This window comes from Nanorana parkeri, unplaced genomic scaffold (genome assembly GCF_000935625.1).
Source record: "Nanorana parkeri isolate BGI_ZX_2015 unplaced genomic scaffold, ASM93562v1 scaffold115, whole genome shotgun sequence".
Lineage (NCBI taxonomy): Eukaryota > Metazoa > Chordata > Amphibia > Anura > Dicroglossidae > Nanorana > Nanorana parkeri.
In genome coordinates this window covers 1,138,122-1,166,089 of record NW_017306383.1, presented here as the reverse complement: position 1 = coordinate 1,166,089, position 27,968 = coordinate 1,138,122, and the positions used below count along the sequence as shown (strand labels likewise).

At 40.6% G+C, this 27,968-nt stretch overlaps 1 protein-coding gene across 1 annotated transcript in view; it reads left to right on the top strand.

Moving 5' to 3' along the window:
• Positions 1-27,968, top strand: part of LOC108784447 (cubilin-like) — a 74,641-nt gene that overhangs the window by 4,905 nt on the left and 41,768 nt on the right. The window contains exons 3-4 of the mRNA XM_018553274.1: positions 25,566-25,659; positions 26,654-26,794. Coding sequence (XP_018408776.1) covers positions 25,566-25,659; positions 26,654-26,794 — 235 coding nt within the window. The remainder of the gene's footprint in view (positions 1-25,565; positions 25,660-26,653; positions 26,795-27,968) is intronic.

The window sequence follows — 27,968 nt, the reverse complement described above, 5'->3', positions numbered from 1 at the left end:
AGTCTGGCACGAGTGTATATCATTTTGAATACAGGCCACCATGGGTCACTAACCCAGGGAGAGGTGATACTAGAGCTGCCACCTGTTGTACAGAACATGGAACTGCACTAACATTAAGACTCACATACTCTATGCTCCTGATCTCTTTTACAGTGTCAGTAGTATACACATGTGAATTATATTATATTATATGGGTGTGGTTGATAATGGTATTTCGTAGACTCTACAGGAAGTGAAAGAATACAGTTACATAGTTAGTAAGGTTGAATAAAGACACCAATCCATCCAGGTTAAGCTATATATGCATATGCGTGTGTGTGTGTGTGTGTGTGTCGCATGTTCATGTCACTATGACCTCCCAAACCCCTATATATATTGTAAAATGAGAAACTTAAGTTATTTTTTTTTAAGTTATCGATGCTGTCAGCTGATACCACTAACTGCAGAAAGAATTACACATTTATACTTATCTAGCAGTAAAAAACCCTTACACAGTTTAGGCTTAAACTACTTCCCATTCATGTTCATGTTGTGGCCTTGTGTCACCTTCAGAGTCGTTGGTTTAAATAGTTTTATCCCGTTATTCTGTCCCTGTGCATGATTCTATTCTCTTGTGCTCCAGGCCTGTCTTGTCTAAAACGGTGGCAAAAACTTTTACATACTATTTACATTTGCAATATATTTTGTCTCATGGCGGTGACGGGAGCTCTGTCTCCTTCACTTCCTGCCCATGGGTGTGAGTAGTGTATATACATTGTAGTCATGTGCACCACCTTTATTTACTGAGCTGATGGCTTAAACAATTACTATTTAACCATGCTCATTTGGGTGATGCCATACCCACATTTTGCTACAGCTCATTGATCAAACACCCAGCTGCATAGCCGTGGCTCAGGCCCAGACCCTGTTTCCTTAATACTTTTATAATTGCTCATTTGTTGTTCTCATATTGTCACAACTGTCTATATTCTGGGTTCAAACCACAAATCCATGTGCCATCCAGATACAACATAAACTTGAACAAAAAGAAAGGGGTCAGCTAATCATTTAATGTTTATGTCCAGTTTATGTTTATGGGAAATGGTTAGAACCCCTGTTAGGTTTTTACTGATGCATGGAGCTCCAGATATCACTATTAGATTGTCAGATTTACCCTCATTTCTTGTGCTGCTAACACTATTTTACCACACATGAAGTGAGGGGAACTCTCCAACAGCAACACAGAAATAAAAAGGATTTCCTTTAGTAGAGTAGGGGAAGGATAGACCCCTGTCAATTGTTCTAATTACTGTCTATGTCCTTGTTGCACATTCTACCTCACTTCCTGTCTGGTGAAACCATTGTCAGCAGGACAGGAAGTCAGGGTAAATCTCTCTAATGGAGCCCTGCGTAACAATAAAACCCAGCAGGAGCTCTAATCCTTCCCCACTGTATTGCAAATGTAGAAAAAAAGGTTCTTGGCTTGACATACACCTACATTGATTTACTAGAATTTTTTGGAATTACTTTTTAATTGTATTTTGTAGTCCATCACTGCTGAGCTCTGTATACTGTGGCACAAACTGGGAGTAACATATTTTTCTGTGTTTGCAGATATGCGCTCTACTCGTGAAGTAAAACCTCTACCAGCAGTAAATCATTTCTGCACTAGATATGTCAGCGAGTTTTCATTTCGCAGTTCAGCCTCAAACACAGAACCTGACAGTAAAACACACAGGAACTTTGCATTATTGTAATTAGGATTCATAAAAACTGCACAAAACAAGACAGTGACTAATTACTGAACGGATTCTAAGCCACCGTGAAGTTGTTTGTATAACAAATCTACTCAACCTATAAAAGAAAAATGAGGTAACACATAGTATATCAGGGTTGGAATAATTAAGCTATTTGGCAATATTTATTATTTAAGTTGGAAGTAGATTGGTTTTAATATATACATTAAGATTACATTTCCTTATCACTGTTGACCCCTAAATACCAATTGACCCATTACAAGCCTTTTTATATCATAATCAATGAAAAGATCTTATTCTTAAAAACGTGTATAAAAACAACACACTTCCTGTCTCTCCATGCAGGGGCTTCCCTAGGCTTTTTTTTCCACCTGAGATGGTGGGGGAGAATGCTGGTGGTGCTAACTGGGAAGGGGAGGGTGTGGAGGTAGTGTGACACTGGCCAGAGTGTCCCACTCAGCTCCTGGCAACCAGTGACGTCAGTGGTCATCAGGAGCTGGGTCAGAGCATCCCAGGTTGCTAAGAGTTGGTTTGGAGATGTGTTTGGCTTTTACACAACTAACCACCCAGCTTTTAGCAACCTGGGACACACTGGCTGGAAATAGAAAGGAGCCATGCCTGCCCACCCCAGCCCCCATGACCCAAAGAGATGCCTCATTATCTCCGTGGCCATCTCCAAGATCCACTAAATGAGACATATGGTTGTCACACAGGCTGGACTTCAAACTACTCTGCCTTTGTTCATCTCCATTACATGGGGGGTGGGAAGATTAATAGTTTACACAATATCTGTCAAAAGGAAGTTTTACAAGTTTTCCCCTTTTAGTTCAGCTCACAGGAAGTTACAAGGACACTGCACTTCTGGCAAGATGAACAGGTATTTTCCCTATTAGCCTGAAGAAAGAAAACTTAGGCTGGGTTCACACCTAGGCGTATCGAATATGCGTGCCGCGCATTTTTACCACGATTCGTGAGGGTTACCTGGCTGTATCCCAATGGATACGCGTGGCAAATACGCCGCAAAGAAGCTCCTGTACTTCTTTGGGCATAGGGCGTTTTGCAGCGTGTTCCTACGCACTGTAAAACGTCCAGGTGCGAACCATGCCCGTAGGCAATCATTGGTTTTCACATGTTGAGCGTTTTACAGAGCGTAGGAACGCGCTGTAAAATGCCCAGGTGTGAACCAGGCCTAATGCAGCCACCAAATCTGGTATCAGGACTGATAAACTGCAATATATATAATTTTTGTTTTAGGGCCTGTTCACATGAGTTTCAGGTCCGGATCAGGTGCGGATCTGCAGACACAGTGCTATGTGTTTTGCCGCATTTTTGGCGCGTTTTTTATGCGTTCCAGTTTTTTTTTTTATAATTTTTTTTCTTTTTTTGCTGGAGTGGGGCTGTCAGTATGTTAGCTGCAGTGCAGTGCATTTTTTACGTGTTTTTGACACGTTTTTGACGCGTTTTGCATTTCCGGACCGTTTCCTGACCGTACAAAATGTGACATGCAGTATTTTTTCTGTCGTAACCTGAGCGGACTGCGCACGTGAGAACTGTAGCCCATAAAACACATAGGGATACATTGGGATGCATTTTTAGTGCAGGAGCGTACGGATAAGGTCAGCACAGAAAACGGACGTCATGTGAACAGGCCCTTAGGGTTTCGTTATGCTTTTTCAACACACTGTGCCTAACACCATATCCCCCCACTTCCACCATACCAACCATACACTTCCTCCAACCATAGCCCAACTGATATGTTAATGTCCTCCCTCAGACCTTACACCGTTAAGATCTTGACGTGGAATGCTCCCCCACATATCAGCTCTGAGCATCACTGCCATGCAGATGCTTCAAGAGCTCTTGAGTTTGGTACATTGTGGTGGCAAACCTGCTTTAAAAAGCTCACAGAGAATTCAGAGAATGATTTGAAAATGTACCCCTAATGTGACACTAAACTCAGGAGTTAAATCTTAAAAATACACTCAAGTACCTTAACTATTAACATAAATGTATCTTATTTGTGTATCACTCAGCTGTAGATCCTCAAATCATCTCTGAATTGGTGCTGACCAGTGGCGTCGCTACAGGGGGGCGAGGGGGGGGAAATTGCCCCCCATGTGTCTCCCCGCCTGGGCAGGAGTGGCCAGCCTGATTGTGTTCAGCCCTCACGGCCGATATGCCTGACGCACAGCGTTGATTAGCTCCTCCCTCTCATTCCCCTGCTCAGAGCAGACAGATGTAAATGAGCGTCAGTCCGTCGGAGCAGGCTGATGCATATACCACTAGTGCCCGACGAACCGATGCTCTGAGCAGGGGAATGAGAGGGAGGAGCTAAACGACACTGGGAGCTTCCTGGGTCTGTCTGTAGTGGCAGATGGGGTGCTTGCAGGCTGAATTGGATGCAGGAGTATAGATGAAAGTCCACACAGCAGACCATAGACCCTGCACAAACACCTGAGAGTTCACACAGCCACCTGAGATCCTCTGCAGGAGACAGGGCAGTACCCCGGAGTAGCACAGAGTATGCAGCTTCATATTATTCTGCATCTCTGTATATTGTACGAATCCGAATTGAGTTTCGGATACGAATTACGAAAAATTATGGATATTACAAAACGGAACGAAACGGAACACATTTTTTGACGGCGCACAAGTCTAATTTGAATTGTGATTATAATCCATCACAGGAGCGAGCTTGGAGTGGTGGCTACTTTACAACATACACAGGGACCATGGGGAACAGAAGTAGCCACCCTCCAGAAGGAAGAAGTCAGCACCAATTCAGAGATGATTTGAGGAGGATGTAAAAAAAAAAAGATATTGGATATGATATTGTTGTAAAATTTTGGCATTGTTAAAATGCAACACAACACACGGTAATGTGGTACTGTGGAGTGCCGGCAGGAAGTGCATCCAAGGGGTCCTTTGACATGAATAGGCACGGGCTCGATGTCGAACATCGGCAGTTCGTGTGTTCGGGGAACACGCAAACTGTCAGGGCGTTCGGCGGGCTCCTCGCAAGGCACTGCGCCTTGTGAAGCCCTGATTGGCTAAAGCCTTGCACCCGACCACAGATCAGGTGCAAGACTTTGCCCAATTTGGGCACAGTACTCTATAAGAGCCATGATTGGGCAAAGTCATGATGACTTTGCCCAATCATGGCTCATCTGTCAGATGCCGTACTACTGTCACCGCTAGCTCCTCCCAATTGTTTATATGTTGCCGGCATCTGTCAAAGTGCCATTCTGCCGCGGGTCGGGTCTTTTAAAAATGATTATTATTTGTATTTATTTTTGATTGTTTTATTTTTATTTCGTCGAGCCGTCGTACTCGTGGACAACGCTGGACATCGTGATTGACCATGGATTACATCCTACCAGACCTTAAGGGCCTGGAATGACTTTGAGGGGGAACCCCACACACTGTTGTTTTGTTTTTTTTACATGGGGTCCCTTCTAAAATTCCTGCCAGACCTAAAGGTTCTGGTATTGTTTGGGAGGGGGAACCGCATTTTTCATTTTTATTGTTTCCCTTTAAGTGATGTTAAAATCACTGCTCCTTTAAAAAATTTATTTTTTTCATTGATACATGTCCCCCAGGGCTGTACCTGAATCCCCATATCCCCCCTTTTTATGGCCAATACATTGCATAATTGCATATCAGCCTTCAAAATGGGGTCAACTGATTCTACCCTCATAGACTTGCATTGAGTTCAAGTTCGAATTCAAACTTTTTCCATGTTCTAAAGTTCGAATTCAAACCGAACACGGGGGTGTTCGGCCCATCACTAGACATGAATGCAAAGACAATGCACTTCTTGCACTGTAACGCAATGCAGGAGCTTCCCCTGATTCCTCACACCCTCGGTGTGAAAGCATAGTGGCCCGGGTCACTCCAGCAACATGCCATGAACGCACAACACACCTGCCATGTGATGACAGTGCAGGAGGTGTGCTAACACCCGCAATATGCCATGAACGCACAACACACCTGCCATGTGATGACAGTGCGGGAAATGTTTGGAACTGACATTCATTTGGATGACAAACCAAAAGCGCCTCTCACTTAAAGTGCAAATACCATGCTTTGCCGTGTGATCAAAAAATAATAATTTTTTTTTAAAGAGAAATGCATGGTATTTTCAGTAGTGCAAGTTGCACCTGCTGTGCATGCCATGCATTGTGAGTGAGAGGCGCTTTTGGTTTGTCATCCAAAGGACAGGAAAGAAGAAGAAGATCGGATTAAGAGACATCATTTAAGGTAAGTGCTGACATTAACGTTGGGGGAGGGAAAAAAGTTTTTGCCTTTAATGTCACTTTAAATTAGAATTGTACAGGAAGTATCCTCCTTAATGCAGATCACTAGTTGCAGTCACAAGAGAGCAAAATGGAAAAATAGATCAAAACACTGCAAATGTGCAGAAAAATGTTTCAATAATTTGTGCAAAATGTATAAAGCAACGTGAAAAAATCATTTCATATTTGCTAGATAAGTAGACAGATGAGTACAGTGTATTCTGTTATCAGTCCAAAGGTTGCTGGCTGCCCTACATAGATATTTTATCTGTCTCAAAGGCTATAAATCTACTCTTCCAACCACAGTGTTTTTCTTTTAGCAATAAGCAAACATCTGATAAACTGGTGTACACACAAGCATCTGTTTGCTTTAAAAAATAATGGACAGTCACACCTCTACATGGTCCCCCTTCCGCCCAACATGGACATGCAGCATTCAGTGTATGCTGGCCGATCTCTGTATTAAGCCTTATTTACACTTAGCATGTGCATGAACACGCGCAGGGTTTTTATGTGCTGTGTTTGTCACATGACTGCATAGGGCAGCCCAAGCATTTCAAACGTGGAGAAGAAGCTCATGCAGCTGTTTGAGTGTTTGTCTCACATCTTGCTTGCCATGTTTTGGGTGCCCTAAACATTACTGGCACCACAAGTGCGTTGGTTTAGGCTGGTGGTGGTTGGTGGTGGTTAAATTAGTTTGCCCTTTGCAGGCTTTTTAATTCATTTTCACCTGGTGATCCTGCCAGTGACACACTTAGCAAGCCAACACTAAAGGTGCCCATACACCTTATAATTGTCGGCCAATTTTCGTATGTTGATGGACAGTGTACAACCGCAAATACTATACAATCGATCGACTTTTGACTATCCGGCAGATTTGAAAACTCCGTTCTATCGTATGATTTTTGCAAGGTTGGTGGTGTTTCCGTGCGTCAAAATTTGCACACGATTAACACTGCTCATGTGCAAACGAAAATACGTGCGGTCGATTAGCGCAATTCGTTCAGGTGTTTTATTTCACTACAGGCTGACTGAACCTTGCGATAATCAGGGCAGGATGGGGCCGCCATACGAAAATCGTACGTCGGTTCAATCATCGGACGAAAAGTTTTGTCCGATGATCGCAAGGTGTATGGGCAGCTTTACTCATTGTACTGTTTGTATGAAAGAGCAGCATTTTCACCCTAGGACAAGACTACAAAGCAGCTTCTCCTCTTCTTCTATCCATACCATAGAGGTGGCCTTGTTTTGTAGTCCTAAGAGATAGCTGAGAACAACAAAACTAACTATAATATACAGGTGAAACTCGAATAATTAGAATATCGTGCAAAAGTAATTGCAGTAAGTGCTGCAAAAGGGGCCCAAACCAAGTACTGAGTACATATGCATGCTTGTACTTTTCAGAGGTCCGATATTGTTCTATGTACAATCCTTGTTTTATTGATTGCATGTAATAATCTACTTTTTTGAGATTGTGGATTTGGGGTTCTTGGGGTTTTCATGAGCTGTAAGCCATAATCACCACAATTATGACAAATCACGGCTTGAATTATCTTGCTTTGCATGTAATGAGTCTATCTCATATATTAGTTTCACCTTTTAAGTTGCATTAGTAAAATAAATGAACTTTGCACGATATTCTAATTATTCGAGTTTCACCTGTAGAGAGCAACAGAAGTTATCAGCTAACAAGATTTCTGTCAGGATCAACAGGTATTTGCATTTATCCATGATAAGTATCGATGAAACAAAATGCTTTCAAATGGTATATTTAACTGACAAAAAGGGAGCAAATAAAAAAAGTTTGTTGTTAGGGTTTACGTACCCCTTTATGCTATTCTGGCTATTTCATCAGCAGAGATGAAAGGAAAATCAGATAAACCTTTTCAATCACTTGGTCATTGCTGGTCTCCCAGTCTGAATGTGCGTACACTATGGTCAATTTGAGCTTCAGCATTTTTCCATTCATGGTTTTACGTATTTCCTTATTAAGTGTATTTAAACTAATTAAAGAGTTAGCTGGGGTTTCGTCATAGTAACATCCTACTATTACAGGAAACCTCTACATATGTTTTCTTTTACTGGAGGAAAGGATTCAATGTTTCCTACTTCCATTCTCCTTTTGCCAAACTCCACCAATAATAAATTATTGCTTCAATCACTTTGGCGATTTATCTGCTGTGTGCTTGCTGTCTATCAATAGATAACCATGTGATCTTGAATGATGCGCAGTTTGCACAGACACAGTAGGCTTTAAAAAAAGATTGTTAACATGAAAGGAAAATTGTGCACAGAGGCAATCTATAACATATTACGCTTTTTATTCAATGCACAAACTGAAAGTTTTCCTTTTAGGCTTAGATGGCATGGGATAGGGTTGTCCAGCCCTTACAGCACTGACATAGTGGGGCACTATTCTTCCCACTGACACTAACAATGAGACAACATCCCTTCCACTGATACCAATGACTGGGCACTATTCCTCTCACTGACACCAACAATGAGACACCATCCCTTCCACTGATACCAATAACTGGGCACTATTCCTCTCACTGACACCAACAATGAGACAACATCCCTTCCACTGATACCAATGACTGGGCACTATTCCTCTCACTGACACCAACAATGAGACACCATTCTTTCCACTGATATGAATTACTGAGCACTATTCCTCCCACTGACTCCAACAATAAGGCACCATTCCCTCCACTAACACCAATGATTGTGCACTATTCCTCCGACTGTACAAAAACAAAAATATCCCAGCACACTCCCCAGCCAGCCTGCAAAAAAATACACTGTCTAACTGCACAACATTTGCAAAATATGTGTAAACCGCACTGCCTCGTCAAGCACCCTGTGTGTAGTGTGGTCCTACCTCTAATTTATGACAGCCTCCATCCTGGAGCATATATTGCGAAGGTTAAATTAGGTGCAGGTTTGCCAGGAGGATAAGTAGTTATACCTCAGCAACTCAATTCTTCTCTAACTCTTGCAGACCTAGCATCAATGCTGCTAATCGACACTTCCATTTGTGTCACATAACATGGTGCCCACACCCCCACACACTGTCCAAATCTTGTAGTGAAGTAGACTCACGGGAGAAACCACGACACCCAGTGGGGGACATGTCTGACACAACCAGAACAGTCAAATAGCAGCAGTACTGCTAGCTCTGCAAGAGAAAGAAGGTGGACTCGCTCCCTGCCAGAGAGGTAAGTATTTACCCTCTTATAATATGGGCTGTAGTTGCCTCTACAGCTCCCTATCGCACAGCACACTGCACTGCAAACTGTGTGTGTGCTCTGGTGTGTTGCCATTCATTCGAATAGAACTCCAATGTAACTTTCAAGTCCATTTAAATGTGGGATTTCTAAATGAGACACTTTTTTCTGATTGCTACAGCAACACTTAAATTTCCTATTTGGGGCTGACGTTTTGTTACATGCTCTTTACTTTACATGTGAGGCTAGAAAAAGTACAGTAGAAAACAATGCAAAAAACAAGAGAGAAAACAAGTGTAAAATCGATCAATTACAATAAAGCACAGGTCCATGGCAACTTGTTTTACTTAAGCCAGCGCAAATCTCTATAGTGAACTGATCAAGGGTCACTGCAATATAGATAGTCATGATAAAAACAAGTATATTACACTGATAACTAATAGCTGTTCTCCTCTTGATTCCTATTTCCATCATTCGCCTCAGGAGTGAGCCCACTTATTGTGGGCTCTTGGCTTAGACAGGATGAAGTCGAAAAAGTTGTCATCTTTGGAGGCAGTCTTGATTGCCCTTTTTGTGTTAATGACCGCTGCCTGTGTTGCATTAGTAGTGCTGAATTTTCTTGAAGATCCAAAATCCGGAAACAATGGTGAGTTTGAGATAATGGGTATAGTTTGTATAAAATGGTATTATATGATCACTAATTGTCACCTGTCAACTTTGCCTCTTTTTCATTTAAATTCCATGATCACAACTAAATTATTTTTGTTACCATTTACATAAAACTGCTGGCAAGTTTTTTTGCTCTCTCTGCTCCCTCTGGGGAGAAGAACCCCTCTGTTTCTTCTGGTGGCTAGCATTACCAATATAGAAAGTGAGGGGTAATCCCCTTCACCCTCACTATCATTACAACAGGAGGTAAATCTTTCAATTTGGGCAAATGTTCTGATGTCGACTGTCTAAATTGGGAATTTCCCTCAATCTGGGGAGATTGCCTTTTATTTTTCTGTTCCAGGACTGGAAGTGAAGGGAATTTTTCCCAGTGGGGCACAGACAGCAAACTTATCCTGGTATGTGTTCAAATGCTCACTACTCAACATTTTTTTTTTAAAAGTGTTGCTTATACATACACTTCAAGGCTTAACAGTAACAGATCTATTCACAAAAGGGTGAAGAGTTTGGAGAAGGCAGGAGAAGTGAACAATCTAGGATGACATAGCTCATTTGGATTTGAAATTCTCCAATTCAGCTCACTTTCCAGTTCAGATATGTTGTCCTAGATTGTTCACTTCTCCTGCCTTCTCCAAACTCATCACCCTGTTGTGAATGACCCTGTAAATCTTGGCTACCTATTAGAAAAAAATTCTTCCCTTTCTTCAGTACCTTTCACTTTATTATTGACGTGAATGCTAAACAGTTCTTATGCATTGCATTAATGTGCATTGTATTAATGTGCATTGTATTAGGGCAGTCCATTCATTTTGGATAATCTGCCAACACACATGTCCATAAAGACATGTCCATGCAGAATTTTTTCCAGTGCAGCACACTAATGCATAGTAGTGTGTTCCCATGCATTGTGGTGCACTGCACTGCATTTAAGTCAGATCTGCAATGCACCAAAGCACATAAAATGCATTGTGAAAAAACACCACAATTTCAGCCCTGATTCTTTACCTTTGTAAAACATTACCTGTAATGAAAGAAATGTGGAGGCTGCTATTGCTGACCTCCTTCCAAAATGCTTTTGCCTGGCTTCAAGTGGCTTCAGTGCTTTTTAAATAACTGAGCAGTCTAAACTAAAATATGTGTCCTAGGTCAGCCTAAGAATAGTGGTCTACCTATCACTCCCATGACAGAGAGAAATGGATACAACACCTGTCAGTTTTTTTTGTTGTCTGTGTCTCCGATGGTGAGATTCCCCCCATTCGTCCTGTTAATACTGTCAAGGAACTAGAAAGCGAAGGAAAATCCAAGGTTTTACAGTTAAAACTGGAACTGGAATAGAGGAGGAATCTACCAAGTGGAACACCTGTTCCGGTGACAGGAAGTTAAGGTAAATGCCAATGGGACAAACAAAGCAACTTTTAGGGGGTTATTCACTTAAGAGCCGAAGGATCCAGCCATAGCCTTGGCTGATCCTTCGGCTCTCTTCGGCCACCCCTGCCCTTTGTTTCAGTCGAACCGAAGGGCTGCTGTACGGGCTATTCACAATAGCCCGCACAGAAGCCAATGGCAGCCGAGTGGCTCAGCCGAGCCGAAGGCATATGCTTTAGCTTGACTGAGCCAAAGTGACAGCCAAAGCGGGGAGAACAGCCTGCCGAATGGCCGGCCATTCTCCACGCAAATGACAGCTGGGCGGAGCCAGTCATGATCTCACAGCTCGCTCCGCCCAGTTGTAATGACAGATCAGTGTCCCCAAATGACATGGGGATGCTGATCTGTCATTAAACAATAACAACTTGGCTAGCCGGCTGTGATGTCACAGCCGGCCCCGCCCAGTTGTTATTCATTGGCCGGGACCTGCTAGAAGACTCTGGCAGGTGCCGGCCAATAGGAAACAGTTGGGCGGAGCTAGAAGCCACCGCTAGCTCTGCCCAATTGTTTTTCTTTTAATTATTTTTGTTCTTTTCTTTAAAAAAAAAAATGTTTTACTTTCCTATTGTTTTACATTTTTCAACCTTTTTTTTTTATCTAGCTGTTTTGCTATTCTGCTCGGTACCTCAGAAGTACTGAGCAGAATAGCCAAGCCAAATCCCGCTCGGCGGCATTCGGCTATTCACTTACTGCTGTTCGGCCCTTATGTGCATTCGGCTATTCACTTACTGCCCTTCAGCCCTTATGTGCATTCGGCTATTCACTTACTGCCGTTCGGCCCTTATGTGCATTCGGCTATTCACTTACTGCCGTTCGGCCCTTATGTGCATTCGGCTATTCACTTACTGCCCTACGGCCCTTATGTGCATTCGGTTATTCACTTACTGCCGTTCGGCCCTTAGGGGCGAACGGCAGGGAGTGAGCTGCCGGAGCTTCGGCTGAGCTAGATGTTGGATCGGCTGAGTCGAAGTCCCCCTGTAGTCGAAATCAGCCATACTGAGCCGGCACACTTCACTTCGGCTCGGTTATTTACTCGGCTGCATTCGGCAGCTAAGTCAATAACCCTGTTAGTGTTCCCTAATCTCAAATAAAATAAAAAGTTTGGGCTTTAGATGTACTTAATACACAGTTCTTGCAATTTGTATTTCTTTTTTTTTTAATCTGTATTTTCTTTTCCCAGCTACATATTTCTGTTGCTATTTCAAACAGAAATGTCTTAAACGATTAGAGGTTAGTGAATAGGGTAGCACAAGCCAGTGCACATGGTGTATCGGGACAGTTCACTCTGAACCTATCTATGACTGGACTGGCATATCTGTCTTTAGAGCCTGTTCATACCTAAGGATAGCATTAATCGCACAATTCCTTTCAATGGCACCCCAACGTACCTTCTGGCTGGTGTGTGCTGCAATGCAGCGCATGCACTACTTTTTGCAATGCAATATAATGTGATAACGTGCATTGTGCTGCACTGCAGCACACAGCGGCCGGGAGGTGTGTTGGGATGCCTTTCACATAAATGCCAATGCACCTAGCACGTGGCAAAACACGCTAGGTGCATTGTACTATAGCGTGCATTAATCGCACAGGTACATGTGATTAACGCCACACTTAGGTGTGAACATGTGTTTAATGTTGACTTTTGCTCAGTAGACTGGTAAAGTGGTCCAAAGGACAACTTAACAGTTGACCTCAATGCAAATTGCTGCATTATGCAGCAGTCTGTCAAAGCAGAAACCACAGGCTCCCTTACCTATGCCCTTGGTCATCCATTCTCAACCAGGGTGTCGTATCACTCTAGTGAGCCTTTTGGCTTCCTCAGGGGTACCGCAAAATGTTGTGCTAGTGGGACTGAGATATGAAGAGGGGGCTTCTAATGTGAAGGGGGCTGCTGATGCAAAGGGTGACTCTGGCAGGAAGGGGAGGATCTTGATTTGAAGGTGGCACTTTGATGTAAAGGGGGAAACCCACTTGTTGTGTGGTTTTGTGTGGGGTCCCCCTTAAAATCTATAACATTTTAGACTGGGGTGCCTTGAGATTGTGCATACTTTTAAAGGGTGACTTGACTAAAGGTTGAGAAATGCTCCTGCTGGTGAACTCCAGTAACATGGTGTGAGTCAACAGGGTTCCTGCAGTTGAAATAAAAACTAAAAAATCAGGTGGGAATCTCAACACACTCTGAGGTAATAAACCTAATAAGGAAGTGATGTCACAGAGTGCATCCTAAGTGTCACCTATTGTAGTTAAAGGTCTTTCTGCATCATAAAACTGTGCACATATCAGTGTCAATAGAATTGTGTACTAAACAAAAACACTTGAATTTGTGAACGCTATCCTATAACACTATACTATAAATGTTGAATTGAAAGAGATCCAAAAACAGACATTTCGCAGCACACTCACCAGCCAGCCTGCAAAAAATACACTGTCTAAATACTGCCTCATCAAAGCCCCTCTGTATCACAGCTGTCACAGCTGGCATTGTGATGTGCGGGGCTCCTTGTGTGTCCCTGTGCATTTAAGGAGATTGGGCTATCTCCTGGCGAACCTGCACCCAACTCATCCTTTGCTATAAACATGCTCCAAGATGGAGGCTCTCATAGATTAGAGTTAGGACCGCACTATACAGAGGGGCCTTGACGAGGCAGTGCGGCTTCCACATTTGCAAAAGTTGTGCAACTAAAACCTCTGTTTTTAACCTTAGTAGTTAGTCAGTGTATTATTATTTTTTTTCCAGGCTGGCTGGTGAGTGTGCTGGGAAATGTCTGTTTTTGTACTGTGTAAAGCCCTTCCACGTGCACCTTGATTTAAAGCTAGTTATGAATTGATGAGTGGGTTTGCCATTAGTTTAACTTGCTGTAGGATGGGTTAAAGGATTATTTATTTCCCTAGCAGAGATAGTAAACCTACAGTATATATTATCTAAGGAAAAATTATGAGACCAGAATGCTGCAGTATCTAAAGTCTGGGTGGGGAATGAAGAGGAGCGCCTGAATCATTAATGGTTAGAATCCACTTACAGCCTTTGATCTAATGGCAATCTCGGCAGCTGCTTGGCTCATATTCCTTCTCCCCCTGATCCCAAGGAGGGTCTAGATCAGAGTACACATGTTGAACTGTAATTAGAGACAAAGGATGAGATATGGTTAGGTGCAACAATATTTATGACCTTAAAGCACCACTTCTTTAATTAAATCTTACAAACAATAGGAGGTGTTAATAAAGCAGCTGGCATGAATAATTCTTTTGGGCAGCAACATTTATTATGACTGATGTGGTGCCAGCATAGTGAGTTGTACATCTATTAGCAAAAAATCATAGAATAGAATAGTCTAGGTGGACAATGACTAGTGCATGGACTAAAGAAAATGTGCTGAGAATATTAGGAGGTTGTTATTGCTGAATTCTTCTGAAAAGGTTATCTGCCTGTCAGTAATGCAGAAATAAGGATAAATATTCATTAATCCATCATTCATGAAAATAGTGAACAGCCTACTCTAAATTTAGACTATTAGGTATTCAGGGTGAAGATCCAAAATATTTTTCAAAAAGAAAAGTATTTTGGATCTCAAAATAGAGAAGCAATCTCCATCTCTAATTGGAATATCAGTCTGTTTGTACTCTCAGGGGATTCACGCTAGAATTGTGTTTCTGTACAAAATGTTTCCCTGCATTGGTGTTCCTTTTCTTCCGTATATCAGTAATAAAGTAAACCACTTTGTACATAAACATAGTTTTATTGAAGCTTTAAGGAAAGCAGTTTAGAAGCCTACATTCTTACACTAAGTTAAGTTGACCAGATTTTCAAAAAAAAATCCTGGGACACTCTGCTGACCATGCCCACTTTTAAACACACCCAAAAAATCATGCCCCTATTTGTAGCCGCACCCACAAAATTACACCCCATCCCATTTTTAACACACATCCTCTAATAATTGGTCACAAAGTTTTTGAACAAGAGGCGGACTCCTCAGGTATAAAAACAAATAAACAGATTTCCAGCAATGTACTATAATGATCTTTCAAGGGAGCTCTATCATATATAGTTATACCTGGTCTCCCATCCAATTATATGCATTTTGGTAATATTTATCTATCTTTTAAAAATCACCAAAATGCATTTCATTTTCCTTTACATATGACAATTAATTTTCTCCTTAAAAATATATTGTAAATTATCAAGTCAAATATCTGGCTATTCAATATTTTTTGTATCTTTTGATAACATATATTGAATATTTTTTTCTGATTTAAGTGAAATTATATCTAAGGTATGTACATCCTAAATGTAGGTACATCTAGATACATCCTACATTTTTACTGTAAATTATCAAGATAAATATTTGGCTATGCAATCCATTTTAGTATTTTTTGATAACATTAATTAAATAGTTTTCTGATTAATGTGGAAATATATCTAATTAGATACACCCTACATTTTTTTTATGTGAATAGGGTCATATGATAGATGGCATACTGCAAACATGTTATTTTTATTTTTGTTCCCTTAAACCTTTGGTGAGATCAAACAACCTTTCATGAAAACAGCTTCAATGTCGGGCGGTGCGGGGGGTGTCAATGGAATGGCTTCACACTAGAGAGCTTTGTTTTAGCACTTCATAATTGGCCCGTAGTACAGCATAGGGGTGACTGTGGTTATGCTGCCAAATCAAGTTCTTTGTTTCGGTATTAAGCTATTTTTGTAGCACATATTTTGAAAATGTCTTTTATATTTGATACATCAAGGTATTTTTTTTATCACATTGTCCACGAAGCCTGTATGTGAACTTCAAAGTCAGCAGACATAATGGTAAAATGGTTGTCCTGTTTGAAATGTACCTGTAGACATGGCTTTTGATCTAATGGCAGCCGTTTATAAGAACATCAGTCAGATGGTTCAAAGATTATGGACCACTTGTGTTGTATTTGCCACTGGAAGCACAGTGCACTTTTTTAAATAATAGTATTTCCTGTAAATATAGAGACAGGATTAACTATTAAAGCAAATTTTGTAACTAGATTCGTCACAGCGTATTATGCTTATTAAGACTCATGAGGTTGTCTATGATTTTTTTATAAAGATTCAGGAAAAATAACCATAGCCAGGGCTTGGAAAACACCAACAATTCCATTCCACTTGGTCAAACAAAAAATGTCGTGGATTATGGTCCATGAGAAACTTCACAGCATCCTCCAAGATAATAAAAAAAGGTTTTGAATTGACCTGGACCTGGTTGTTATATACAGGGGTCCTGGAAACCGGGTAATTTTCATTGTACAACTTTTCTGATCATAACTAATGTCTGCTTCAGACATAGACGGATCCCTAGGCCAGATATTCCTCTCAGACTGTTCTGATTTTTGATTTTGGTGATGGGGGATAAATTGGCAAGAATAGGTGGATAGATATGTTCTGTTGTACAGAACTATTATATATTGTGTGTATGGCCTCTAGTGATCCCCTCCTACTACTTGATTATGCTAATGTGGAAGAAACTGTAATGCAATTGTATGCTATACTGATTGTGCATCATGTGCTATTTTATTGTTTTATTGTACTTTGGAAAATTAATAAAATACTTGAAAGTTAAAGATTCAGGAAAAGATGCTATAGCTATGGGAAATTCTATGTTGGGCCCTTTTTTATGCCAATTAAAAAAAATATTTTAAAAACATGTGATAATGCTTCCCATTGTGTCTGATATTTTACACAGTAGTCCCTGAATAAAGGTATTGGTGTAGACTAATGGGTCTATTCACAAAGCTGCCGAAGGATCTAGCCATAGCTTCGGCTGATCCTTCGGCTAGCTTCGGCCCATGACCCCTTCAGTTCAGTAAAACCGAAGGGCTGCTGTAAGGGTTATTCACTATAGCCCGTACAGCTCCCAAAGTCGGCCGAGCAGCTCAGTCGAGCCGAAGGCATATGCCTCGGCTCGACTGAGCCGAGGTGAGAGGCAAAGCTGGCCGAACAGCCGGCCATTGGCCGGCCGACAGCCTGCTACTGACAGCTGGGCGAAGCCAGCCATCATCTCACGGCTGGCTCCGGCCACTTGCAGAGACAGATCAGTAGTACCCTGGCTACCAGGTAACCAGGGATGCTGATCTGTCATTACTCTCCCGGACGCTCCTGGAGTCTCCCGCTATTAGATAGCGGCCCCCGGCCGCCCGGGTGCGAAACACTTTCTCCCGGAAAGGTTTACACTGCTTGATCGAGCAGAGTAAACCTTTCCATGCTCTGTCTTTTTTTTTTCTTCTGACATCGCAGCCGCTGGCCGCTGTCAGTCAGAAAAAAATTGCATAGCTACATTCCTATTGGCTATTTCACTCTGCAATAGCCAATAGCAAACTAGCTATTGCACCTGCCCACTGCTGCTGTCAATCAGCAGAGGGGACCTGAAGTTCTCCATCAGGTCCTAGTGATTGATAGCAGCAGAGGGCAGGTGCAATAGCCAGCTTGCTATTGGATATTGCAAAGTGAAATAGCCAATAGGAATCTAGCTATGCATTCCTATGCTGGTTTTTTTTTATTCTGACGGCAGCAGCTGTCAGAATACTAAAAAAAACAGAAACTTGAAGATAGCAAAGAAGCTATTGCTTCCTCTGCTATCTGCCATCATTTCAGGGGGTTTCTCTCTCCCCCTGCATTACAATGAGAGCTTAGCAGAGCCGGAGGTGATATGAAAGCCGACTCTGCTGAGTTCCCAGGGTACTGACAGATCAGCGTCCCCTGGTTACCAAGTAACCAGGGGACGCTGATCTGTCAGTACCCTGGGAACTCAGCAGAGTCGGCTTTCATATCACCTCCGGCTCTGCTAATCGTTTTCTATTTTTTTTCTACTTTTTTTAACTTTTTCTATTCTGCTCGGGACCACAGCGGTACCAAGCAGAATAGCCGAGCCGAATGCCGCCGTACAAGCCTGAAGTTAATAGCCGAACAGCGTTCAGCTCACTTCACTTCGGGTCGGTTATTCACACGTCTGCCTTCAGCAGCTTTGTGAATAACCCCCTAAGTTCTATCTTTTGCAGGATAGATGTATACCAATGTAATACATTCATAAGGCACTAATTGAGAAACTGAGAGAATCTGTTGTATTGTGGTACATTTATAGGTTGTCTGGCCTTTCTGACTAATTAGTCCCTGCAGAATCATATTCTTTATTAAACAGCGATGACAGACATCACTTCTGGACATATGTGCCCTTCACATCAATCATTTTAATGGCGTTAATTGTGTAAGGTTAAATACAACACTGACACATTTTGTAGCCAATCACTAATGCCTAGAAAAATGTTTTATTGCTATATGACCAAAAATATGTTCTGCTAGGAGCCACAGTTCTACTCTGATTGCCATTTTGAAGCTGTGTATTTACAGAATGGAACGAACACTACTGTTATACTGCAGTCTTCTTTTATCAATAATGTTCCCTACCAATAGCTTTAACCTGCAATTAATGGCGGACGTACGGAAGAAATTGTATGGACTCTGCCAGGCTTTAATGAATGCAGTGCAAGGAAAAAAAGTGTAGGAATAGTATTTCTACTGATGACAGAAATGGACAATAGTTCTTATCCTTACCTCCATGTCTGTCATAGTAGTTGAGAGTTTTGCTGGAAAAAGGGCAGCGATTATTAGGGAGGTAGATTGAGCTTTGCATTGCAAACTCCTGACAAAGGTATGTCTTCTACTTTGGTAAATTAAGTAACTCCATTAAGTAACTCCAGCCAAGAACTGTTCTGCAGTAGTTAATGGCATCAGTTGTTATTGTAAGAGGTTAAATACTCAAAGATGGCACCTTGTCTTTAGAGAGTATTTTTCATGCTGCAAGCAATCTGCAATTTTTAACCTTTTTTATTGTAAACACTTTTGCAAAACCCAATGTATAACTGTTCAATTCATTAGCAACCAAAATAATAATCTTCAGTATCCAGAAGTATCTTGTTTTTCTGGTTTTGTAGAGACCAAATATGTGCATTTTATTCTTCGTGCTCTAACCTGTTATTTTGCCTTGAATATACAAAGAATATACAAAGTGTTGGTCCAGTTAAGCTGTAATAAAAATGGACTCAGGGATCGCTGTGTGTCCTGCTATTCTCATTGAATCTATACTATTCATAGTATAGATGACCCTTACATGGGGCGTAGTATAGATGACCCTTACATGGGGCGTCCTTCTTTATCCCTAACAAAAGATTAGATTACCCGTACATGGGGTGTCCTTCTTTATCCCTAACAAAATGCTGAAAACAACACAAATCTTGGACTAAAGGCTTGTGTTGATGCCATCAGTTTGACATCAATTTGAGACACTTCAGAGATAATTCAGAAATAATGTGCAGGTGCAATTGCATCTGATTCATTCATCCATTAAGTGTTAGCAAGTGCTAGGGAGATAAAAAAGTGCTCTCCATTGTGCAGTATTTTAATAAAACATTTATTAGTAAAAAAAAAAAGATGTATTGCACTTACAAAATCAATAAAAACTTTGCGCTTAATAAAACACACTCAGCTGAAACATGTTGCTCTGCAAGTTGTGATGTCCATATGCTCCGCCCACCGACTACTCTCGTCACTCAGACTACGCTGTACCCAAAGAGGAAGTCTGAGTGATGAAACTAACACTTAATGGATGAATGAAAAACAAACACAAAGGAGTTTTGGTTTTTTATTTTAGCGATGTGTCACTTGATTCACGATATTGGCAATAGTGTTTTCACTATTTTTTTCGCCACTGCAGCTTATAATACATTCACATAGTGCAGTGGTTCTATTATAACATTTCGAAGTGGCTGAGGCACTAAAATGTTCTCACCTAGTAATGACTGTGTATACCTCTAAACATTGTCACTTTACGTCCAGGGAATCTAAATCCCTCTAATATGCAGACCTTCCAACTGACCAGTCACTCATATGTGTGGGGTTTACTTGTCAGCAGAAACAGCAGGCCAGCTTTTGATGCTGATAGTAAATGTCATTTTTTTATATTTGAGTACCTCGGGATTCAGGTCTTCCAGGGTGCTCTAGAGGACATTTTAAAGGGATGAGCAGACACCACCAGGTACTCGCATTTTGGTAATGTAGCCAGTTTAGAAGGTTTTCACTAGTAAAGTGACTTAAATGTTTCCATTACTTATGTGTACTTAGATGGTTTTATGTTCTCCTCATACATACCAATGGAGACAGTGGTATATACTGGTTACAAAAGGAAACATTTAATAAAGAAGTTAATCAGGAATTACTGTCTCTGGGCAATACAGTCTCTTTTATGACTGCATGTTTAATTTTTCTTTTACCTGCAATCACCTATACACTTCTCTGCACATCAAAATAGAAAATAGCAGGTGACATTGCAGTCATTCTGTAGGATCTAAAATAGTACAGTCATAATCACACGATAGTCAGGGTATGAAATTATCTCTCTTTTACCACTGACCTGAATACATTTTAAGGAAGGTGAACATAATTAAGTGTGGATCAGTGTTATTGGGGACTTTCAAATGTGCTTCATTAAGAATGACGGATGGAAATTCAAGTGTTCATTTGATACTCAGTCACTGGCGAATAGAGGTCAAATCTCTGCTCATTACTTTCTACCAGGAAAAGTTAGGCATTTGCCTATAGAACATTAGTATTTATCAAAATATATGTAATTGGTAATAATAGTAATATTTTAGGTATTCACTCAAAATAACAATATGTGGAACAAAATATCCACTGTTTAAAATTTCATGGATACTAAAATTCCCAGAGCAGTAATCCTATAAATGCATTAGGGTGAAAGTCAAGCATAATTCAAGTATCTTTTTTATTTACAGCAAGAGGTAAATCATTCTTTATAATACAGCGCAAATTGTCAGATAGACATTGATGGACACACTAACAGACAGGGTCACTATCTGATAGGTATTACAGTTTGGCCAACTCTATTCCCTCTATTGTTCGTTGGATAAAGTGCATACTGAAAGTACTGAAATACCTGGGATCAGGTCATCTGCGGACGGGTGGCCATATTCTTCCTCACCATTTTACCTTTACAGCAGTGGATCAGGGCCTATCCTTCACCTAGATTCTACCCTAAGCTGAGGCTGTAAGGAGGTTGTGAACATAGGAAGAAACATAGAATCATAGAAGACTGACAGCAGAAAAAGACTAACAGGGTTATTCACAAAAGGGTGAAGAGTTTGGAGAAGGCAGGAGAAGTGAACAATCTAGGAAAACATAGCTGAACTGGAAAGTGAGTTGAATTGGAGAATTTTTCCAAATCAGCTAGTTTGGCCTAGATTGTTCACTTCTCCTGTCTTCTCCAAACTCTTCGCCCTTTTAGAGAGGCAGAGCCAGCTTTCAATCAGGTAACGCGGCTGTGCGCTTATAGCGGGTAATGGCCTGCTTTATGCTAAGTTCTATGTCACAGGAGGACATTAGTATATGTCCTCCTGTGACCCTAAGGAGAAATATGGCAAAAAAAGGTTGGCCCATAGTTCTCTTTTAAATTCACTTAGGACTCATTGATTTACTCGCTCTGCTGCAAGTGTGTTTCAAGCATCCACAACTTTGAAGGGACCATATCTAATACGGTCCTAGATAATTATTATCTCTCTGGAAGGCCTGTATCATCACTCTTGCACAGGCAGCACAGGTAGATATATAAGGTAAGCATATTTTTACTATTCTCCTGTATGATTTTATTTAAACTCAAAGATTCTACTATACAGCATCATAAGGCCTATGTTGACTCAGAAAAGCCACTCTTGGACAATATTTTTTAGAGTATTGGACCTCAGTAGCAGAGAGCCAAAGGCAGTTGCTATAGAAGTTGTTCCCTTTAAACTGTTTTTTTCGTACCATGTGCCTCTGTTACCTGCCAGAAAAGAAACCATAATCCCTGTTTTGGAGTTCAGAAATGACTGTTGTGAAAAGGGCAAGTAAATAGATATATTTTAATGTTTAATTGCACTTTACTTTCCAGAATAGTTCTCTCAGGTATCTCACTGATATGGCATCTTTGCTTGACCTCTTTTGCATCATATTTAATATGACCAAGGTTGACAGATAAAGATTATCTGTATTTTCTGCTCACATACTTTCCTAGAGTCAAATATCTCAGAAATCTTATCTTGTGTAGACTTATTTACGCATTTATCTACTTTGGACTTCTGTTCTTCATGTACATATTTTTATGATAAAAGATTGGTACCATGTTTCTACACCCATATGGAAGCATACTTTGACCTCTAGTTTGACACATGACAACACTATTGCCAGGATATATCAGATATATTTTCTCTTGATATGTGTGTCCTAAGTAGTGTGTAATGCTTGGAGGTATTTATTACCTCTCAGAGAAGTCACAGTATTCCACTTGACAATGCCTTCACTAGAAATCCAGTGACAGGAAATAATGTAAAAAATCAAGGCACCGCCCCTCACTGCTTGAATACAGCGGATACTAGCCCGCACGCTAAAATGGCCCATTACGTGCAGGCTGGTGTGACTCACCCCTAATACATGTGCATTTTCTCAGTGTTTAAGCCTGTTACAATCTCTTAATTAGTGGTTAAGGGTATACAAGTATACAATGATACATAAGCCCTTAAGTGTTTTAAGTAGTTTTGGGTAGCTTAACCTACAGCATCCACTCAACACTGAGAAACCTGTTTTAATAGGCTTATGCTTTCAAGTGGACCTAAATCAAAAAGTACACATTTGTTATAAGTAACTTCTACAAATGTTAAATGCACAGTGCCCTAAATCTACCATTTGTCTGCTATTCCTGTGTCTAGGGACTCTGTTCTTACAGCCTTAAAGCTATACATCTACAGTGGGAGCTAAGGCACTGATGCCTCTGAATAGTCCAAGAAATTTGGAGGGAGATTTGCTGATCTCATTACTGTGTTTCTCACTGTTCTCCTTGCTGGAGAGGAGGATGTAAATTAGGGATTGCAGACAAAAATCTCCCTGCTTCTGTTTCATTCATTCTGTGGATCTGTGCTTTCTGGGCCTCCCCTGCTGCTGCTAGATTTTTTTCTCCATCAATCAGCAGATCACCAGCCCTTAGTGGAGCATCTCTGACATGAGGAAGCAAAGCCTAATTAATGGTGTAGAACAAGGCATGATTAGTCCGAGAAATGGGGAAAGGATCAACTGCACAGAGACCACAGGCAATACAGGTGACTAGTCCTTTGTTCTTTGCTTACCTTTATGGGCAAATCTTCCACAGTTCGACTCGTCTTTAAAAAAATTGAATTGATTTGGTATAGTCTGATTTTTAATTGTATTTCTGTTTTTACTTATAATACAGACTGCAGTTCCATACATCACCTCTCTGGATCTTCAGGAAGCATTACCAGTTTAAATTACCCTTCAAACTATGAAGATAATAAAATATGTGCATGGGAAATAACAGTTCCTGATAACAAAGTAAGTGATTACAGATTTATACAGTTTCCAGCGTTAATAAGAATCTAATCTGAAATTAATACAGAATGTATTATTATTGAAGTCATGTATCTAGTTTTGCAGTTAGGCACCTATTTGGAGGTAAACACAGGGGATTTCAATCTGATAGCCATAGAACGGCTTGATATGAAAGAAGTTCATGTGGGAGATCGTGGGGTCATTACTGCCTTAAATAACCATGAATGGTTCTGCGGTTCTTGGTCAGAACCAGGCTGGGAATTAAATGCAGTCCTGATACTTAAGAGAAACCAGGCTGAATGTATTTACATGACCAAATTTTACCTAACATAATAGAGCAACCATGATTTTTTTTGTGGCACTGCTGCTTAATAAGTAGTATTATATTGGGAAAATGTAAATCCTTCACATTTAATATGAAACCAACCAGCCCGAGGAATCTTATTCCTTAAACATATCCTGAGACTTTTTGATAAAAGCCAAAGTTCCCAGTTTGTCAGTCTTGGCCTGGTAGCCATACCTCCTTATCTCCAAATATGTAAATATTTTAAAAGCAAATTCAGTTGTTTTGCAATTAGGAAATTCTGCACAACCTAACTCATTCAAGTGTTGGTTTGTCAGGTTCATTCCCTGCTCAACACACGTTTCAGTATTCGTATGCAGCCCTTATTACTTGTTTTAAAAATGTAAGTAATATTTGTTCAGGCAATGTTTCTAGTCACCACTAAAATATGGCTCATACATGGCAACCCGAATGTGTATTCTTTAATACCAAGAGGGATAAGTATTGTGCTATACTTTATGTATTATAAATGGCTTCTGCTACCAAAGTTCAGGTCTTATGATCTGACAGTTAAGAGCCAATTGGGTTAATTTACTAAAGGCAAACAGGCTATTTACTTTGCAAGGTAATTTGCACTTTGCACTGAACGTTTCCCCTTTGCTTAGTGAGATAGGTGAAGCTCTGCTGACTTCCATCATGCAATCATGTGCAAGAAAAAATGCAGGTTTTTTTTAAGTTTCTTTGCTCATGATTGGTTATTCTTCACAAAATCAAATTTCCCCACATTTAATAAGCTAAGGGGAAACTTCCTTTGCAAATGCAAATTCCCTTGCATTGTGAACAGCCTATTTGTCTTAAATCGTAAATCAACCCCTATATATCGGTTCACCTGGTCTTTCTACAGTTAATATCAATAAAGCCTCCTGCGTTCTGGGGTGGGCATTCTGGCACGGTTAGTGGCCGAAACACACTGGATCGCATAAATAAAGCCTCCTGCATTCTGTGGTGTGCATTCTGGCACGGTTGGTGGCCGAAACACACTGGGTCGCATAATTAAAGCCTCCTGCATTCTGGGGTGGGAGGGGGTGTGGTGATGCCATTCATGTCAATAGCACTGCCGCTATGCCTCGCCCCCATATTGCAATCGCCCTTCAAACTATGAAGATAATAAAATATGTGCATGGGAAATAACAGTTCCTGATAACAAAGTAAGTGATTACAGATTTATACAGTTTCCAGCGTTAATAAGAATCTAATCTGAAATTAATACAGAATGTATTATTATTGAAGTCATGTATCTAGTTTTGCAGTTAGGCACCTATTTGGAGGCAACAGGGGATTTCAATCTGATAGCCATAGCACCAGAATATGGTACAGCAATGCTAGATTTACTAGCAAAGAACAGAACGATTATATAAAACTGGCACAGGTTTTTTTTCTCAGTTTGATGTACTCACCTTAGTTTAATAAGTGTGTGTGTAAAATAGGTTATAACTTGTACAAACTGTTTTGCAGGTAGTCCACTTGTGGTTCGTAGAGGTCCATGTAGAAAGCAGCACTCTTTGTAGTGAAGATCGAATCACTGTAGAAGATAACGTGGGAGTGCTGGGTATGTATTAAAAAGGTATAGGCATATCTGATTCACAATGAAAGAATGATAAATTAAACTCTTGTTTGCTTTGCTATGCAGCACACTTATTAAATTAGAACTCCAGGAACTTTTTTATTAACCCTTGCACTGGGGCTACCCCCGCACTGCAAGGGTTAACTGCTCTTTTGTGTCTAAATAAAAAAAACAAAAACAAAGATATACTCACCCAAAGCTCTGAGCCGGCTTCTTCTTAGACCTGTCCCTGGAATGTCTCTCCCCCTCATCTGCTGCAGAGTACTGAGACAGGCTGGAGAGCGCTGTGACACCTGGCCAGCTCAGATCTTTGGGTGAGTATATCTTTGTTATTTTAGCCCCCAGACAGAAATTAGCTCTTAACTCATCTTTAAATAAGGTAGCTGTGTTGCAATGTCCTTACACAAAGTCAAACTTTTTGTTATATACAAGAAATCTTATGTTAGGTTATTCGCTACGTATCAAAAGAATATAAAAAAAAGGATGTAAAACGTTCCATTTCAAACAAGTGTGATATTTTACAAAAACTTAAAAAGATCCATGTATGGCAGTATAAACAAGTACCAAATCCAGTTACAATGTGATGTACAAGCCTCATGACGTAAACATAAAACGTCTGAGCCAAATCTTACTTAATTTGTGTTTTATACGCTCCCCCTGCCAGACACTACAGCTCACAGTGGGAGGGTTTTAGCAACAGAGGCAGCGCTGTCAATCTAGAAAACAGTGGGCAGGACAAGGTGTGGCCAGGGGCTAATTGACAAGCTACAGGCTTGTAAATCAGCAGTGACCATGCTGATATGTATTTGTGTGACTTTCAGGTTATCTGACTATGTCTCCCCTTTCCCTTTGATTGACAGCTAAAGACTATTGTGCATATCTAGTAAAGTATATATTAATGAAGAGTCAGACAGTATTTATATAATTGTACAGTTTGAAATTTTATGTTTTTAATTGTTTTTATATACTTTGTACACAGGCATATACTGTGGGCACATTACTCCTGGTCCTATAGTTTCAGTTGGTAACAGGCTTTTTGTGATATTTACCACTAACAGCAAAACATCCGACAAGGGATTTGAGGCAAAGTATGAAGCTGTGGATCCAAGCAAGACACCAGGTGAGTACAAACACAAACATGTAAAGCAGCATGGACTTAAAGCAGATCTTAATTCTAAATGTGAACAATGTATAGTCCCCATACATGCCCCACAACATAACATAAAATTATATTTAGCATGCAAACGTTTTTTATAAGGTTTGGATTCATAGCAGTTCCTGGTCACAAGTTGTCTAGCCTGTCCACCTTGGGAGACTGATATCATCAGGCTTCACTCCATTGTTATTAAAAACACGTACGATCTGCCCATCTTGGACAGGCAGATTGTACTTGCGATAATCGCAAGCCCGCCCCGCCGAGGGGCGGGCTTCCGCTGAGCGCAATGCTGAACGGGCAGTGTGCGCTTGCGCACAACGGCCCGTGCGGCATTTATCTTACGAGCAGGCCACAAACCCGCCGACAATCGTACGATTCGAACAAGTTCCTAAGATAAAAGTTGTGCAACCTTACAGTAGAAATTGTACGATTGTGGGATTCTCCATGATTATTGTACGATTATCGCAAGGTGTGTGGGCACCTTTAGACTCCTATAGATCCTCCAGTCCTCCAGTTTCTTCTAACAATCCAAAAAACATGCTGGTGGCTTCAAGCCCAACTCCAGTAATTTGTCCTCCCGCACTGTGGCAGGGATTGATGTGAATAATAAAATGTACTTTAGGTATTATGCTAATGCTGTACAAATGTGAGAAATCAGTCGTGAAAAAGCCAATGGAATTGAGTTATTACTTTTTCAGGTCACAGAAAGTATAATATCTTTTGCCTATATTTATTTTCAAAGAAACAGCTTCAAAGGGGATGCACAAAGATATTTTAACATTGTGCAAAACTTTGCATCGAGATTTGCTTTTTAATATCTCATGTTAAATAGGACTTGGAAATGTTCTGGCTTATCAAAAGCAACCTTTAGCTGGGTACATTAAAAAAATACCAATCAGATAAGAAAACACAAGTCTGCTTGTAAACTGAATTTACATGTTGCAGGATAATAAAAGACATATTTGGAATTTGGAAAATTAAAATCCTCTAGGGAGGAAATTGAGGTCTACCATAGTCCATTGAGCCATCTTTGCTCTCAATATTTTGGAAATGCCGTAAGCAAAGGTATCCCAGAAAAAGTACCACTATTCATCTATAGTTTAGCATTCCTTTTATTAATGGAATGTGAAAATATTGT